Source organism: Candoia aspera, chromosome 5 (assembly GCF_035149785.1).
Source record: "Candoia aspera isolate rCanAsp1 chromosome 5, rCanAsp1.hap2, whole genome shotgun sequence".
Lineage (NCBI taxonomy): Eukaryota > Metazoa > Chordata > Lepidosauria > Squamata > Boidae > Candoia > Candoia aspera.
Genome location: NC_086157.1, coordinates 10102524 through 10121539, shown reverse-complemented (window position 1 = coordinate 10121539; position 19016 = coordinate 10102524). Strand labels below are relative to the sequence as shown.

At 39.7% G+C, this 19016-nt stretch overlaps 1 protein-coding gene across 3 annotated transcripts in view; it reads left to right on the top strand.

Annotated features, from left to right (window-relative positions):
* ENOX1 (ecto-NOX disulfide-thiol exchanger 1) overlaps positions 1–19016 on the top strand; it is a 156548-nt gene that overhangs the window by 72133 nt on the left and 65399 nt on the right. For all 3 annotated transcript variants that reach the window (XM_063304570.1, XM_063304569.1, XM_063304571.1), the window contains 2 exons: positions 765–871; positions 7486–7606. In XM_063304570.1, coding sequence (XP_063160640.1) covers positions 765–871; positions 7486–7606 — 228 coding nt within the window. The remainder of the gene's footprint in view (positions 1–764; positions 872–7485; positions 7607–19016) is intronic.

Sequence of the window (19016 nt, the reverse complement as noted above, 5' to 3'; positions counted from 1 at the left end):
GAATGAGAGAGAGGAACTTAAGAATAAAAGAACTGAAGAATATAATTTGAAAGGTAGATGTCCTTTTGGCTTCTAGTATCTCCCATGCTTCTTATATAAATTAGTAATATACATATTTAACTTTCGGTGGGTCTGTAAAATCATAAGTTCACTTAGCAGACTTGCAATTTGCAAACATGTTGTATAGAGGGATAAGCAGGCTTAAAAAGTCTCATGGAAGACATTTGCCGACACAGGAGATGAAGTGAGAAGCCTTCGTTTAAAGGGATAGGTAAATGAAAGATGCAATCTTCTTCAGATTAACTCAAGTTCCAATTTGGACATTTCCTTGACAGTTTCAATAATAGTAAATCCCATACCTGTCTACTAAAAAATAAGTCCCACTGAGTTCATTGGGGCATGCTCTTAGGTAAGATGAACAGGGCTGCAGCTTCAGAAGATACCCATCTGTTTCCTGTGGCCTCTCCCCTAAATTAATATCCCATGCCTACAAGTCAGTAACAACAACTGCAGAAACAATTAATTGCATGCAAATCTGTCAGTAATCAATGTGCAACTGGTATAAAGTTATGAGGAGAGACTTGAAGGAGGACACCTCTAACAGTTCTGAAATGTAAGTACAGAAAGACACATGATTGGATGGATATCGATGATGTCATTCCAGCAGTGGCATCATCTGTAGCCGCCTCATGTCTTTGCTTGGCTTTCCTTTAGTGATCACAACATAAATTGCTTGTCTTGTTTGACTTCCTTGTTCACCAAAGTTGAGCAGATTGTGGCCGTTTTCAACGCCTCCACCAGACAAAAAGCTTGGGACCATTTCTCGAAAGCTCAGCGGAAGAACATAGACATTTGGCGCAAACACTCCGAGGTGGGTGAATTGTCTTTCTCTTTTATCCATCATTTCACAGCCTTGGACTGAGGGGAAAGCGAAGGGGCCTATAGCTGATTGTGCTTTGTTCAGCAGTCTTTAATTGCGGCAGTTGTAGAATGGAGAAGTAATTAAGGACTGTTTCTAGAGCCACTGAGAGAGTTTATACAGCTGGAACTCTTTGGAGAGAATATTCCTTCGATTAAAATGACTAATTGAGAGAATTAGCAAAGTCACTTTAATATTCATGTTGTAGTCCTGGATTTAATTTATGCTAACATTAATTTATTTCATCACAATATTGTCCAAAGGCAGACAAAAATATTGGACAAAGCAGATTGTTTGGACAATATTCTTCATCATAAATATTCATAATAAAATAATGTCACGGTTAAGGAAATGTTGGAAATCCAGATTTCTTATTAATTAGTATTGTTAGTTTAAGAAGGACAAGGTAATTTCTCCATTCTGACCTTCGACAGAATAAAAGTGAGTATTTTTAATTAGCCACAATCCAAAATTTATAGAACAGTACACTGCAGTGGGAATTCGGTTTTTTAATCTTTTGAGCCCTATCATGGCTGCTTTTTTCTTGATGTAAAATTTTTACAGTTTGATAGTAAAATTTAGGAGCTTCAAAGATTTTCTTGAACCCAGACAACAGAAGAAAACTGCTTCCTAAGCCTTGCAGAAGTCTGGGGTGAAAGTATGACAGCTTCCTGGCCTTTAATTAATAAATAAATATAAATGAAAATGAAAATGAAAATCTGTAGACTTTATAGGGTTAGGAGACACTCCTGGGCCTTCCAAGGCAGATGAAATTCAACCTAGCTGCTGTCTTTCTTCAAGACTGAGCCTACTGCATCTTAGGCCAGAGACCCAAACAGCACAGGATGGTAGAAGTCAGCAGAGCATCTGCAGAGAGAGGATCAACATCAGCAAGATGGTGGATGGAGTATTGTGGTGGAAACCTCACCCTTTCTGAACGTCTGTGTGATGCTGGTAGAAAAGGTATGGGGTTTGCATTTCAAGGCTTGTCCCCCATCTTGTCAATTTTGACACATACCCTGGCGACACTCCGGTAGGAAGAAGGTAGGGAATCCGAAGGAAGCAAACCAGCTGGTCCTAGAAGTCTATCCGGTTGATCTTAGTTGCTACTTTTAGTTCAGCTTCCTGGCTCAGCTCAGAGCAAAACCTCTACCTGCCCTACTTAGCCACACCTGTCTGCTTACCTGCCTCGGGAGGAGCAGTAGCCAGGACCAGTGAGGAGATACGTCTTCAGTTTAAATACCTGGTTACGTTTAGCAATAGAGGAGAACCAGAAACAGCCAAATTTGGGAGTGTGGAGGCTCAAAAGAAGGGAGAAGCAAATTCAATCTCAGCCTGCTCATCTGGGTTCTGTCAGTGCATGTGCATGATGAGAAAACAAGAGGAAGAGGAGTCATTTTTCCTACATCTCTTTTGAGAGAGAGAGAGAGAGAGAGAGAGAGAGAGAGAGAGAGTTTCCTACATGCTTAAATTATTGACCATATTATGCAAATGTGGCTTGACTCATTTTCTTGGACTTATGTGCTCTGCATGTGGATTATTTCCTGCTTTCTGGTTGTAGCCTAGTTGTGGACTGGATAGTGTTGTGATCCATGCAGCAGGCTTAATACCATGTGTGAATGACAGTTCCTGGGATCGGTGCACTTTGTAAACGTATGCAACAGCTATATTATTCCAGTGAATAAAGGGTTTCTGTGGGTTCCGCCCCTGGATTCATGCCAGCCGTCCTTTCAGTGGGAGAGCCAATCCTGAGTGCCGTTGTCTCTCTGGTGTCCTTCACTGGTAGCAGAAGGACCCAAATTGACAACCTTTATTACAGAGAGAGAGAGAGGGAGAGAGGGAGATGGATAGATAGATGAGAGAGAGAGAGAGAGAGGGAGGGAGATGGATAGATAGATGAGAGAGAGAGAGGGAGGGAGGGAGATGGATAGATAGATGAGAGAGAGAGAGGGAGGGAGGGAGATGGATAGATAGATGAGAGAGAGAGAGGGAGGGAGGGAGATGGATAGATAGATGAGAGAGAGAGAGGGAGGGAGGGAGGGAGATGGGTAGATAGATGAGAGAGAGAGGGAGGGAGGGAGATGGATAGATAGATGAGAGAGAGAGAGGGAGAGAGAGATGGATATATGGATAGACAGATGATAGATAAATAGATAAAGAGAGACAGACAGACAGACAGACAGACAGACATGATAGGGATAAAGAGATGATAGATGATAGAAGGAAGATAGATAGTTGATAGAGATGGATGGATGGATGGATGGATGGATGGATGATAGAGGCTAAGCATCTGCTTTTTTGGCTCCTCTGTGCCACAATATGAATTATATTTGAAAGCCATGCTTCACATATAACCTGGCATGTGTCATACCTTACTTTTTGTCATAAAGTAAGTGAGAACTGTTTTCCCACCCCAACCCTTTGTTTTGATTTTTTTAAAATGGTACCGTGTATGCATTCATTTACTTAGTGGTCTGCCGGTGCATTGTTAACACTACAGTCCTTTTAATGTTTCCTTGCCTAACAACAAAAATGCTGTGAGAAGGTAAGAGGCATTTATTTAATTATTTTGTATCTTGCTCATACCAAGAGTGTTGCATGCTTCCAGGATAAAAAGGTTGTGCTGTGGTCCAAATCATTGGGGCAACATACGAAGTGCCCTGAACAAATAATAGTTTGAATACTGAAGCCACTGGATGTAATATCTGCATAAATTAAAAATAAGTATTTTATTATCCCTGCTATTATGATGTAGATATGAGTGTATTATAATAGATCCATTATAATAATTCAAGCCTAATTTATAAGGGCAGAATTTTCTGGGGTTATTCATAAATGAGTTCACCTGAATGGCAAAAAAAAAAAAAAGGCAAAGGAATTTCATTAATCAGGCTGCTGTTTTCCTAGTATTGAATAGATCCATAAACATTGAAGTTTATCTGATATATATATATATATACACACACACATACATACACACACACACACACACACACACATGCACACACACACTGAAAATATTCAGGATGGGAATTAATTTCTTAACATTTAAATATTTAATATGCCACAGTGCATTAAAAGGCATTCTATTTTTGTACGTCTACAAAACATCCTTGATTTTTTAACGGTTATTATTCCCTTGTCCTTTGTTTTTCTCTTTTTAAAAGTAATAAAGCTGTAAAAAAATGCTCTCTCCAAAATGATGTCCACGTCTACCCCTCCACCCTTCCCAAGCACCATCAGGCCTCTGTCTGATTAGGAAGGATGGATACTGCAGGCAAAAACCTCTGGAAGGCCTTGGGCTAAAGAAGCTGACTTTATACTGAATGAGTGGCTTCCAAAATGCTGCTGTATGAATGGAAAGGTGCTCTATTTGCAGGCTTAGGAAGCTGTTGGAGAGTTGTGGATCAGTGTAAAGTGGGTCGTTTTATTCATTTGCAGAGCACATGTTAATAAGAAATCCAGAGCAAAATATGTGGTCGCTTTAGGGAGAGAGAAAATTAGGCTTACTTTTGAAAATATAGAAGGAGCTGGGCTTCCTGCAATGCTTCCTGGAATGATTATGTCATTATGCAATCCATGTGAGCACAGGGAAATTTTTTCTAATGTCAAAAGATGGAAAAATTGTGTTGGCCCCAACATATATTTTCAAAAACAAGTCAAGCTTGTTGAAGGAAAGGCACATTCTAGCCAGACCTTGCTTGTGTTGGTGTCTGCCACCAAGAACAACAATAGCAGCAACAAATGACACACCAAAATTCGCACCCAACAAGTTTGTGGCAAAATCCATGGCATCCCTAGAAGCAGCTAGTGTTGCCTCTTTGACAACCTTCCATGTTGCCTCAAAATGAAAGGGTGGGATTGGTGAATCTTCCAAGTAAGTAGAGGTCCCTTTTTCACTCAAGGCAATGCTTCCAAATTCCAAAAGTCACTTAGGTACTTCTAGCTCCCATAGCTTAGCCTCCTACGCATGTTGCATTCTCCCTTCTTTCTTCTGACATAACTTTTTCATGGCTTGTTGCTGTGATTACTTGTATCAGGTCTTAATCTTCAAAAGACCTCAATATTAGTCCTTGCTATCTCCAGCTAAATACTCCCAGAAGAGCTGAGAAAGACCTTTGCTTAGGACTAGGATAAGACAATACAGCACAAAGTAGAGCAATCACTGTATTTCGTTCACTCAAACCCTGTGTCATGATTGCAGTGTTTCTCAACCTTGGCAACTTTAACATGCATGGATTTCGGCTCCCAGAATTCCCCGGCCAAGGTGGAGAAACAGTGCATTATTGTAACAGCTTGGGAAGGGTTTGGTTATACAGTAAACAACGCAACAAGTAAGGTTCAGAATTCAGGGAGAGGGTGATTTTTTGCTTAAAAAAACATGAAAGAAATTAGGGAGCTGATCTGAAAAATATCATCAATCCAAGATCTTAGGAACTGCTTCAAGTAACTGATGAAAGCCACAAATCTAAATACATCAAGTGTCTAGCTCAGTGAAAGACCAGAAACATGGAAACCCACAAACCCCCCTTTGTGTCCCTCTGAGGAGCTCCATGCTGAGCAGAGCTTACATTTTTGATGGTCTCCTCCTCCTCCTCCTCCTCGTTTTCCTTCTCCTTGGTATTTTGGAGGTTCAGAGGTGGTTACTGGGATGAAAGGAGTATTTTAAGTCTTCAAGAGCCTTAGGGTAACACTTTACACCTACAGATTTCACTTTTTTTTCTCTGTAGGTGCATTAATAAGCAGAAAGCTCCCTTTTTGCATGTTCAAACTCCCCCCAATGGCCCCACCCACTCGAGTCACATCATCCTCACAGCCTCCTCCCTACCCCCATGGCATATGGCTCCCAGAAAGATGTCCCCCCCTGCTATTAACTAATCAGACAGTTATTTAGATCTGTCTCCATGTAAGAGTTACCACCATTCTTAAGAATCATGGGGGACATAGATATGTATTATACTCTAGGTAATTCTATCCCAGATGAACAAACATGTTGTTTGCACCAAACAGTTCCTTATATCTTTGTAACAGAATACAAGTTGGATTTATTAAGCAGCCCTGCCACTGATTTTTTTAAAAAAATAATGTGAGAAATATTCTTGAGTTTCCAAGGCCTCTTACGTAAAACTTGCATTCATCAGCTTCAGCAGCTCTGTTGTGATTAAGGGCTGCACACACCCATATGATAATGGATTAAATTTATTGATGAACACTGGATGCATCTCTCCAACAAATTACTTGTGTTGCTCATTAATTGCAAGGAATAAATAGCACATCTCTCAGCAACACTTATTTTGTCAGAAGGGACTTTTCGTTCTCCTTTCAAAGATATTAAACCACCTCCCTGGGAATTGGGCTCTTTGTGGATAGAAAAATTAGCTGTCTCTGGACCAAAAAGTGCTACACCCATCACTAGTCTATATCCTTGTGTTCCACCTGACAGTATTATTAGGGTAAAAGAGAATTCCCTCAATCTTCCTTGTGACACCATTAAGGAAGGTAGCCTTAATGGCACCTGCGTTTCTGAGACAGGGAAGGGAAAGCCATCTGTGTTTGTCTGAAGCACATGTTTGCATTCGCTTGCTGTCTTTTCTCTTCGTAGTTTCTCTGAAGATTGGCTGTTCAGCCCCAACATTTATTTCATAAATGCCCATAAGCCTGAGGCCTTCAAGTCTCTGGTACAGTAATAGGTTTTTCTGATATGAGCTAATTTTTGGAACTGTTTTACGTGGAGTGCTGGGCCCTGCCTCCTCACCATCAAGGTCAGACAAAATAGGTAAGGTCGTCCACTGAGCAGGAAGAATTTATTTCAAAAACGAGGCAAACTTTCAAATGGCACAAAATTAAGGAAACGCTTCTGCCTTAATATCCCACACAGGATCTGTTCTTGCCACAACATCCAAACGGAACTCTTTTTTTAGTCTTTTAAAACCTAAAGGTCATATACTACAATAATTAGAGGAATGACATCTCCTGGCATAGATTGCTATTCCCAGCGCTGTTGCACTTTGGCCATGCCCTGGAGCTGCATTTTTGTCATTTGGATGCAGAACTTAAGATTTCCGGTGGAGAACTTTAAATGTCCTAGCTAGATATTTGCAGTTTTAGGCCGAAGCTAAAACAGCCTAAGAGATTTGGCATCCTCTTCTCTTTTTTTTCTTTCAACTTCAGTCTGCCACCCTTCACTCAAAATTGGATAGATATTGGGTAAGATAGGATAGAAACCTCTTAAAGTGGGTTTTTTTAAAATCGTCTCTCTGAAGTACTTCCATGTTTTACCATGCCTTCATCAGGGTATATTGAAATGTATTACAGTTTATGTTAACATCTTCATCCCAAAGATCAAATTAGTGTGAAACTTAAACCTAATGTCACCAAAGCAGAACATCATAATTTAAAACTGCGCATCAATAATGCATTCTCTGTCAGCATCACTAAAACGCTCTTCAAGTTAAGGGGATAAATGGTATGTAGCACTTTCCAAGGGAGGGAACTGACTTCAGGAATTGGAATATATTTCAGCCAGGAATAATGAAGTAAGGTTTGGTTTCTGTCATTTTTTTTAGGAACTCAGGAACGCTCACAGCGAACAGCTCATGGGGATCAGGAGGGAGGAAGAAATGGAAATGTCTGATGATGACAGCAGTGAAAATCCCAGTAATAAAAAGCTGAGATTGGACGATTCAGGTAAAATTGCAACCCCACCCCCCTTTATTATTTCTGAACCTCAGTTCCTTCCTTGAACCCAGAGGGCTCCAGTCTAACTGGATGGTTGTCATCCATGGTTTTATGGTGCAGAATTGTGTAGTAAAGCTCATATTTTTTAAGAAGAAGAGCCTACCCCTCATGTATTATAATAACTCTGCTGGAAATGGATTAAGTTTTGTCAAACTGATCTAGCAGAAATAAAACTTGATGCCACCTTGTTTATGCTTTTTGGCAAAGCCCCGATAAAAGGATTCTATGTTCAGAAAATGTCGTCTTTGGGGAGGGAGAAAGCTTTGTGCAGTCTTTTGTTTGTAGCTAATAAAAAGAACAATCTAGAAAATGGACCTGGGGCAGCCTATTGATTTGTGAGGAACTGTTTGATATGTAACTACTCCAGAAGGAACTAATCCTTCCTTGTGTTCTTCTATATTTGCAGTATTACTCACTTACTTCCTGTAAGGGATTGTGTCAATAATGAACTTTCAGTTTGTCAGCACAAGGGCTTTCCTGTTCTGCCCCTCAGCACTGGGGTATTTTTGCCACTCTAGTCAGAGCAAAGATGCACTCAGACTTCAGAGATCTCACTCTTTTAATCCTTTTAGAAGAAAAAGCACTTAGAAGAAGGGCCATGCCATCTTCAGGCTGGCGCATGAAAAGCAATGGAATCTATTCTGCAGTTATAGTTGTTGCTGATACTTATAGAGTTTCAAAATATTTACCCCGTCATTCAATGAAGTGCCATTATCATAGTGCCATTATCCATGGTGGTCTTCACTTCATACTCAGTTGTAGCAGCACTGTATTTTTGATTTAGCTCTGCAGTTTGCATTTTTAGACCAGGGAGGGGCAGCCTGTGGCTCCCAGCACTCTTACTTGCAGCCACCGGAGTAAGCTGGGACAAATTTCCCCGGTGTTTTAGTTTGGGGAGCATATCCCTGAAGTCCACAGTAGGATGATGTTTTCTGACTGAACTGGGTAAGGTGCAGCAAGTTTAAGACACCCCTGTTGCCCTTAAACCCCCTCTTCCCAAAAACCCCACTAAAAAAAAAAGAAAAATAGAGGTCCATAAATTTCAGTGCTGCTCACTTTGGTGAAATCATGCTGTGACCAGCCACACCCTGAAGAGCCCAGATGGAATGCAAAGACAAAACGTGATGGCCCTCCTTCATACCCTCTCCTGTCCAATAAAGAGCTTTAGCTTTATGACAGCTTTAGAAATAATGGAGGCAAAGAGTTATGACATTTACCCAGATTTCATAATGAGTTTCAGAACTGAACTGGAATATCAGATTTTTCAGCCAGTGTCATTTCTCTACTTTTCTCCAGCCTGATTGTAAACACATTAAGAGGGCTAGAAGCTGAGATTTCTCTTTTAATCTCTGTCCGGCTGACAGGGTTCAGGAAAAGATTTCCCCTCCTTCTAGATAATCCAACTCATATGACAACAAAACCTATTTTAATACACTTTAAGTAGAAAATTATTTAATGGTGTAGGTGTAGCTGGTTAGTTAGGTCCATCAGGTAGTTCCTGATTTCTGGTGACTTATGGACAAAAGCCTGCCATCTCAGCCTCTACCCTATGATAATCCACACTTCCTCCAATGACTTTGTGATGATCCCCCAGGTCCTGTCTGTCCATTTTATCTTTTGCTTTCCCTTCCATTGCTGTACTTCCCTCATCGTTGCCAGCATAGCTGTTTTCTAGTTCATCATCTACTTGCCCAAAGTAGGTGAGTTTTTGCTTCCTGGGCATTGTTTGAAGCCAGCAGTTGGTCTCATGTGGTCCAGGATGGACTTAGTGGTTCTTCTTGCAGTTCATGGAACTCTGAGTAACTCTATAAAGGTTTTCCCGACAATTTAGCAATAGGATTTCTGACCTGAGACATGCAATCCATTAAATCCTAAATTGATGTCTGGAGGCAACTTGAGGGGTAACAAAATTTAATCCAGATAAGGCTGAGGTGCAGAGGAAGATAGATAGATAGATAGATAGATAGATAGATAGATAGATAGATAGATAGATAGATAGATACACACACACACACACATACGTACATACATACATACATACATACATACACGAGCATGCTGAAGTGGAGTTTCAGCCTTATCTCAGTGGGATGGTATTTCCTTAGAAAGATGAGGCTCACAACATGGAGTCACATAAGTACCATGGCAAAGGAGTTTGTGTCCAGATACGCCCTTCTGAGAAGTTAGATGTATCCATAGTGCACATATCTTGCTTACATTGATGCAGGGTTACCAACAGTTGTGATGGTTAACAAATAGTTTGGTCATAAATTAATAAACTGTTACCAAAATAACCTGAAGTAAAAGAAAGAGGAGGAGGTACAGCACACGCAGACTTGCACAATTCTGTTGTTACAGCCAATCTCAATAAAAGTAGTTTTGGCCTTCTGTGAAGTTGATTTCCCGGTGTGGTCCACCTAGTGGGGATAACAGTAATGGACCATCTCTTCCCATCTCATTCTATCTAGAAACCAAGATCTTATAGAGATGCCCTTCTTTTGATCTTAAAAGTAGATAATAAAAGTAAAATCTGCATTTGATCTTAAAATTTTACTTTGTTGGAATGTGTAAATGGGTTGATCAGATATAGGCAAATATATTATAGGGATCCCATTCCTGTCATGTCATCAAATGGGCCTCAAGCAGAGTTGCCGAAGCAGCAGAAAATCTCTCTCCACAAGATGTCAGAATTAGGAAGTGGAGTTAGAAGGTGAGCAGTATAATGACTCCCTTAATCAACAAGGGCGGAGTAGATACCCTTGACGCCCAGGTTCTAGAGCACCAGTGGGGAGGAGTAAGCCGAGTTTGGGCTACATACTGCCCCCAGCACCCCACCTTTGGTCCCAAATCAACCAAGATTCTGTGGCCAAATTTCAGTGGTATGATTTTTTTTTTTAATTTAGTAGGAAATATGGAAATATGGAAGAATATGGGAGTGCAAGATCTCTGGAGCAATAAACATTTCTGTTGCTATTCATGTAACCACCACTACCATCCCAATCACTTGGAACTGAGTGCAAACCAGTCACCCAGACCTCCAACTTACGGACTTGGATGCTTTCACGTGGAAGCCAATTGTACTATTATCCACAGAGACTTCAGTGGTACCACTGCTTTGACTTGGAGAGGGGAGGAACTCACTGCTTCCATGTTTTGAATTCTACACAGGGTATACAATAGGTTGTATTGCCTTTACCAGCCTGTTCTACTCCACAATATTCAGCGTATGCTGTAGAAACAGTTCTTTGCCAAAAGAAACAAAGACAAAATCAGGGGCTGAAATCTTAGAGCCTTTATTTCTGGTGCAACTGATTTCGCTCAGGAGTTCTGTGTGGAAAGAGAGCAGTAAAATTCTACCAAAACAGAATTAGGAAAAACAGGTACAATCTGAGTACAGGTATTCATATGCCTAAAGGACTTTATGCAAATATCATTAGGGTATTTGCAAAAAATCAAGTCAACCCTCCCCACTTTTCCATCTCTCTCTCCTTCCCCCCCCCCCCTCTCTCTTTAACTGTGCCTTCAGTTGGGTATTTTCAAGCTGGAAAACTTCAGTAAATAAATAAAAGTTTTATAAACTTGGACAGAAATAAGTCTGTGGAACTTCTCAATTGCCATGAGAGCCTTTGGCCCCTTCAGCTAAACCCAGGACATGCCTGCCCTAAATTTCTCCTAAGTACTGTACCTAGAAGAATTTCCACAGGGAATGCCATAAGCAAGTGACAAGTTGCTGTACTTCATAAATCTAGCCAATGCCTCTGTGAGCAGTTCTGGTGCTACAAGTGATTTCTGCAAGGATTATGTCTTTCGTTTGACAGAGTGTAGAAATATAGAGTTCCTTCCTGGACAACAGGTTGAATATTACTGTCTGCTCAGTTAACTCCTGCTGTACTGCAACTGATTTCACTAGAGATTTAGGGGCTTCTGGTCTTCTAGATCATTGGTATAGAATTCGGAGAGCTATTTGAGTTTACTCTGCACCCTACAGAAAGAAGAAGGTCAGTCTCCTGATTCTATAATGTGTCACTTTGGGGAAGATAAACATGTAATTAAGGAACCTAAGCATGGGGACTCTGCATGAGCAAGAGTTGATACAGGGACATCTTGGGGGGACCATCAAAAAAATTAAGATGCCTCTGAGATGCACTCAAAAGCCTGCTCATTTTATACATGTGTTGCACACACAATGCACATAAAAAGGAGAAGGGCTTCAACTGCATACAGGTAGTCCTCACTTAACAACCATTTGTTTAGTGATGGTTTGGACTTACGATGGTGTTGGAAAAACTAACTTATGACCAGTCCTCACACTTACGACCATCACAGTGTCCCCATGATCACATGATCATGATTTGGGTGCTTGGCAACCAGTTCACATTTATGACCATTGCAGCGTCCCGTGGTCATGTGACCACCATTTTCTACCTTTCTAGCCAGCTTCTGGCAAGCAAAATCAATGGGGAAACCATGTGATTCTCTTAATGACCACATGGTTCACTTAACATCCATGGTGATTTGCTTAATGACCACCACAAAAGAGGTCGTAAAATTGGGTTGGATTTGCTTAATGACCACTTCACTTAGCAACCAAAATTCTGGTCCCAATTGTGAAGGTGAGGACTACCTGTAGTCATGGATGCCATCTTGACTTTCTGGACACCCTTTCTGGATGCCCCTGTCTTGGTAAATGTTTCTCTCTCTTTTAAATGTCTCACAAATGCAAGGTATAGATAGGTGGATATGACAGAAATAACTTTGTCTGTAACTTAATAACCATGTTACAGATTTCTAATGTGAGTGTGTGTGTTTATATTTCAGACAAAAAAGTCAGCCATAATTTATTTTGGTTTAGAAATAGAAAAATGTATGGGCTGTTTTGACTGCCTTGTTGTAGAATAGGTGTCTGTAAATTTTCTTTCCTCGAGCTGTTTGCTTTACTTTAGGTAATCTGGTTTATAGAAGGAAAAAAATGGGGTTTATAGAAGAAAGATCATGAAATGGGTTATCTGGAATTACCAGCAGTGCTACCCTGGGAGATGAGGATGGGGACAGCACACGAGTGAAAGGCTTTAATTTGCAGGCTAGAAAAAGTGGATCCAGAAGAGAAAATGTATCATCCATTTTTGTCCCCCTGAATATGTGGACAAATTATTTTTAAAACAATTTCTGACAAAGAATTGGGGTACTAAAAGTGAATGGTGATTGTGACAACAGCCACATTCAGTTGAAAGGATGCCTTATTTATCCTGCTGTTGGTGGAGTAACTGGAATGGAAAACAGAAACAGCTGTTAGCTGAGGTACAGCAAGTCAGTTAGGTAGATTTAATAAAAATATGAAAATTACAGTCAGAGTGCTGAAGCATATTCAAGAAGCAAAAAAAAAAAATCATTCCATCCATAAAACTTTCGTTCAAATACCATCTTGTGGTTCTCGCTCCCCTGCCTACTGGCACCGCACACCAAGCCCTAAAATGAGAGACTCTGAAGTAATTTCAAGAATTATTGAAGTGCAGCTGTTTGCACATAGCTAGCTGGAAAGATTTTTCACCCCTAGGACATATCTGTAATTTCCCATGTAATGGAAGGGTAGTATTGTTATGCCCCTAATGCAGCAGTGTCACACAGAAGTTCTCTATTACAACTTCAGTAAGTGAAATGCTTTGGCAGGAAACATGTAAAAAGGTGGCATACCGGCCTTTCCTAGGAATGGACCAAGGACTTTACAAGAGCATTGCTTGACCCTTAGCAAATATTATGGCATGAATCGGAGCCCAGCTAGCGTAGTGTTCTCTGTGGGTGTTCACTCATTCAATTATTGTTAGGACCTGGTTATATGCGGCATTTGTTGTGTGAAACAAGAGATACACAAACTAGCTGTTACTCTTGAAGTTGCCAGACTGTGATTTGGCAGCTTCAGGAATGATTGGAAATCTATATGGAACGTATGGGAGAGGAATCTCTGGCCAACATTTTGCATTTCTTCTTGGATTGATTGCTTTATTACTCTGAGTAGCAACGATATAAGACAGGTGAAATCAGCAGAGGCAAAACAAAGAGAGAAAAACAGCCAGTAATTCTACAACCCAGGCTAGCATCAGTTTTCAGCAGCAAGAACAAGTAGTTATTTGTAGTGTGGTTTGAATACTCAGTCTCAAGCATTCTGTCCTGGCCCTTTAACTCATAGAATTTTTTAAAAATCCAGTTGGCGTAGAGTTAACCAAATTTTGATTTTTTTTTTAATTCTATCATTTCTACCTGTCTTTCGGTTCAGTTTAGCACTTAAGGCAGCACCTGCCAGATTATGCAAACCGATTGAAAAATACGTTCAAAAAAAAATCCAAAATAATCAAGTGAAGTGTTATTATCCAGAACATTGACATTGGATGATCCCATTATACCTGAAAATCTGTTAAACTAGTTTTACCACCAAGAAGAGAATGAAGCCTCGTGGGCACTTCTGGGAAAGTAATCCAAATTTTTTGATACTGCAAGAAAGATACCTCTGCTATCTTTGGCTAGAAGTAGGTGAACTTTCCAAGGCCTCCTTGGTTCTTCTAGAGAAAAGAATGGAAGACCAGATCATTTTGCAGGCAAACTTGAGGACTTGCATTGGCCTGTTTCATGGGAATGAATTGTTTAATTTGTTCTTACAGGGTGGAAAAATGCAAAGGGTGGAAATCTGCTGGAGGAAATTAGATTGACGACCTCTGATACACAGCTTATAAAAGTAATGAACCAATTTGTCCAAAAGGCATAAGTGTACCTTACGTGGGTAGTACCAGTTTGTCTTTGAGAAGTCTTGATGCAGTGAAGATTGGAGGATATAGGAATATATAAGGAGAGATCCTTCCTGCAGTAAGGGATGAGCTTCAACTTTCTAGAGTCTGCCTTTTGTCTTCTTTGTTTTATTATGAGAATTCCAAGGACCTGGTGCAAAAGAAATGCTCTTATAATTAAAATTAGAAATCTGCTTTGAATACAAGCCCTCACAGGCCTTTTATATTGAAGGTTATCCTGTATTTTCTTCATGAAATGGTATCATTGAGGGACCACAGTGTCTTTTTGCTGGTAGTATAAGGGCATAATGGATATAAATGGTTGTGTGGTGTTTTTCCCAGAATTTTCCTCAGGAGGAGTCATTTCAACATCGCCCTCAGGCAAGAGGAATCACAAGGGCCCTGTGAGATATTGTACAAAGAGCTCGCATTTAGAATATTATGAGCTCCATTACATCCATTTTTAATATTTTTTTTCTATTCTCAGTTTCTAGCACTTCGCTTGACTTCTGAAAGTTCTTTGGACTTTTCCTTCATATTCTGGAATGGATTCCTGGGATTGGCTTGGGTTTTTTTTACACCTACATCCCAGTTTCTCTGTCTTCTCATTCTGCCAAAACCTATCTGAGAAATATCGTCAAAGGTCTTCAGTATTATCATTTGCAGTTAGTTCTTGAGTAGGAATTACAGGAGTAACACAGAGCTAAGGAGCTGATTTCTACTGATACATATCAGTAAGCTTTCCCATAACACTAATGCTTACTCAGAGCATGACTTCATATATCAACATGATGGAAGCAAGTTTAGCTTGCAAGTAGTGAAAGACTGGAGAAGATGCTGATGCTAGGGAGAGTGGAAGGCAAAAGGAAGAGGGGCCGACCAAGGGCAAGATGGATGGATGATATTCTAGAGGTGACGGACTCGTCCCTGGGGGAGCTGGGGGTGTTGACGACCAACAGGAAGCTCTGGCGTGGGCTGGTCCATGAAGTCACGAAGAGTCGGAAGCGACTAAACGAATAAACAACAAAAGTGAAAGACATGGAACAGTATTGAATAGTATTGATGTAAACTATATTCAGATTTCCCTTTCTCTTATCTCCTGCCACTGATTTCTTTTGCTTTACTATTTTTATTCTTCATCTCAACTTTGCATATCAGTTGCTTATCCATTGCATGATAGATGTGTACGTATGTATGGATTTGAGTAAGGGCATTTAGTAGATTAAGATGAGACAGAATAATAAGGGATGGTTGAAGAAGATCCAGAAAATACAAATTGATAACCATTAGCTCTATAACTTAATCAGATATCTGCTGGAAATAATGATAATAAAATATTTAGAGTACCAAACTTCCAAAGTGTCTTTGAAACAATGCTTGTTTTCTTCAGTACGCTGAAAAAACAGTGAAAGACTTAGATATTTTAGCTTAGAAACCAAAGATGGAATTTAACTTGCGAAAGGATGTGGGGACAGTGGGAAAATAAGTTGCAGATGTTGAGTGCTGTAGGAAAGAGAGCATAAAAACTCAGTTATTGGGTTTTAAAAGAGCAGCACTAAATTAAATAGTAGATAAACGTAACAGCAATTGTTGTAATAAGTTTTAACGTCAGTCTCATTGCAAACTTTCAAAAGGCACAGAAAAACAATTTGGCCGCAGAGGGTGTTTCCAGCCAAACTGAAAAGAAGGAAAGGTTATGAAAAATAAGTATATCATGACAGTAAGGCTATATATTGTTTTATATACAGTAAGGCTAAATAAAACAAAAGCACAAGATGCAGCCATATTTATAATGTGCCATGCAGGTTTACTTTTGAATTGTTCAGGAACTCAGAATAAGATAAAAGGCATGTTAATTACTATCCACTTTAGCAAAGGAGGAGAAACAGAAGGAGGCCATTTTACAAGGTGCACATGCAGATCAAAATAGAAATTTGAATAAATAAATACATAAAATATTCTTGGACAATCAAAGTGCACTTGATCCAAGATTTTGAAACTGGTTGGCTCTTTCTCAGAAAATCCTCTATAATATAAGAGAACTAAAGAAACATTCGGGGCGGGGGGAGAACAAATAAAAAATGGTATCTTCTTTAAAAAGGAAGGCAGACCATCCTGTAAATTGCAGAGCTATTAAGTTGACTTCTATAATTAAGGCACCTAGGTAAAATAACCTTTTGTAATCACTGAGCAGAAAATTGAAATGTTTTTGTTTATATAAAAAAAGAAATCTTGTCAAAACAATTGGATTTTCCTTCCTAGGTAGTAATAAAAATATTGGATTGGCACCTGTCAGTGTTGCTTGATATATATTCCGCCCCTCTGATTCTTTTTTGTGTTGTAATGAGAAAGAAGTTTTATGATCTTGCATTCTTGCACTTTTCTCCTGCTTCATAAAGTTTGCATGGGGTAAACTGGTATTTGGTTTCACTTTAGCAAATTCCTGGCTTGTTGCATACAACCAGGAATTGTAGTATAAAAGACATTCAATTTGTTCAGTGAGGCTACAACAAAACTGAGGTTCATTTGTTTACTTGATTGACTAATTAACTAATTCAAGTCAGTCAACCTTTTATATTGCTTTCTTTTTATTCCTTTGGGATTAATTATTACATCTAGTGGAAAGAGAAAACTGTCTGATTAGGTTCATTCCTCATTAAGGGAGGTGGCACTTCTAGCAGTACATGAGAAAGGATGCCTTGATGCAGAAGACTTCAACAATGACAGGCTGAGAACTAATGCATCCTTCTAAAAGAAAATGCTCAAGTCAGGAGCCAACTCCAGGAACTCCAAAGAGGAATTAGTTTTCTACATTTTCAGTTGGGATTTACGTTTGACGTTGGTACTGAAAATATCTGAGTTAACTTTGGGATGATCAGAGATGGAAAATGCCAGTAGCTGTCAAGACCAGGTTGTCTGAGATTTGCTCATTTGCATTTCTGTTCTCACTTGGATAACCCTTTACAAAAGTGTTCCAGGGAGTCACAGTCAATTGCATGGCATATTGAGGTCCCACTGGGTTTTATCCAATTCCCTGTGTTAGAGATACAGTAGATAGATAGATAGATAGATAGATAGATAGATAGATAGATAGATAGATAGAGATGGATGGATGGATGGATGGATGGATGGATGGAATGTTTAACTAAAGGCATTTGAGCATCTAGAGCTTACTACCATCTATATGCAAATGGCATCCAGTCCTGTTCCTTATTTTTAAATTCAGCATAGGTGAGGCAACAGGAGTGCTTCATTAGTGCTTCATCAAGATAATGGAATGGAAGCTAATACACTGAAATTCAATCCAGCCAAAACTATCATCTTATTAGTGGCTAGTTTGGTTGCCCAAGCTAATTTTGTTCAAGCTGAACCATCAAGATCTGTCTGGCCCCTAAGGGTGTAGGTTCCTAGCTTTATGGGATCTATTCTCTCAAAATAAGCATCAGCTACCTGCTGCTCCAGCTGGACAAAGATAACCTTGCTATAGTAAATCATATCTTGGTAACATCCTTTTGAGTTATTTCAAAACTGGGACTGCCTCTGAAAACAGTTTATAAACTTCAGCTTGTTCTGTACTTGACTACAAAGGGGCTGAGACTGGCATTTTCTATTTTCCTTCCTTCCTTCCTTCCTTCCTTCCTTCCTTCCTTCCTTCCTTCCTTCCTTCCTTCCTTCCTTCCTTCCTTCCTTCCTTTTTCTATTTTCTTTCTATTTTCTTGGGTCCTTCTCTATTTTCAGCCAAATTCAAAGTTCTGCCTTTGACCTTCATGGCTTGGGAATGCCCTACCTTGACATTAGTATCACTTTCTTGGGGTGCCTGCTGAAGGAATTTTCAGTTGAAGCTTTCCATTGCTCTTCTTAGAAAGACACAATGTGTTATTTGGATATATTTTCAATCTCTGGTTACTATCAAAGATTATTATTATTATTATTATTATTCAAGCCTTTAATTCCTCAGGGTATTTGTTCATTTTTCTTCTCATTGCTTTTTAATCTCTGCTGTTTAAAAATCTTGTAATGTGTTCTTTAACACTTTCTGCTCAGTGTAGCAAATCTGCAGCCTTCCAGATGTTACTGGACTTCTACTCCCAAGCTAAGCTGGGTCAACGGTGATGGATGGTGGGAGATGTACTTTAGCCACAGGGATGTGTAAAACCTACTCTTCCAGGAACAAATGTTCCACAGAATTTCATAACAGTCCATTTCTCCAATAGACCAAGCTACTCCAGCCATTTGAAGAAGGAATCTGGCAGTTATCCAGAAGCAAATCCTCTGAATTTGACATACTGTAGTTACAGAATAGCTGAATTGGCTTCGTTCGGAGGAGAAATGGCCAACGACAGCACAAATATAATTAAGAGGTAGAGCACAGAGCTAAACATCTTCGATATTTATGTAATGCATAATCCATCTACGCAATAAAGCTTTCTTATTGTCTCCTCTCTTCAGCATATCAAAGGCCAGTATCCGATCCGTTCAATTTATCACAGCAGTGAAAGTTTTATTAACATTACTTCTGGTCCTTGGATCTTTTAAAAAAGAAATGCAAGAAGGAAAGAGAACTTTCAAGGGGACATATTTAA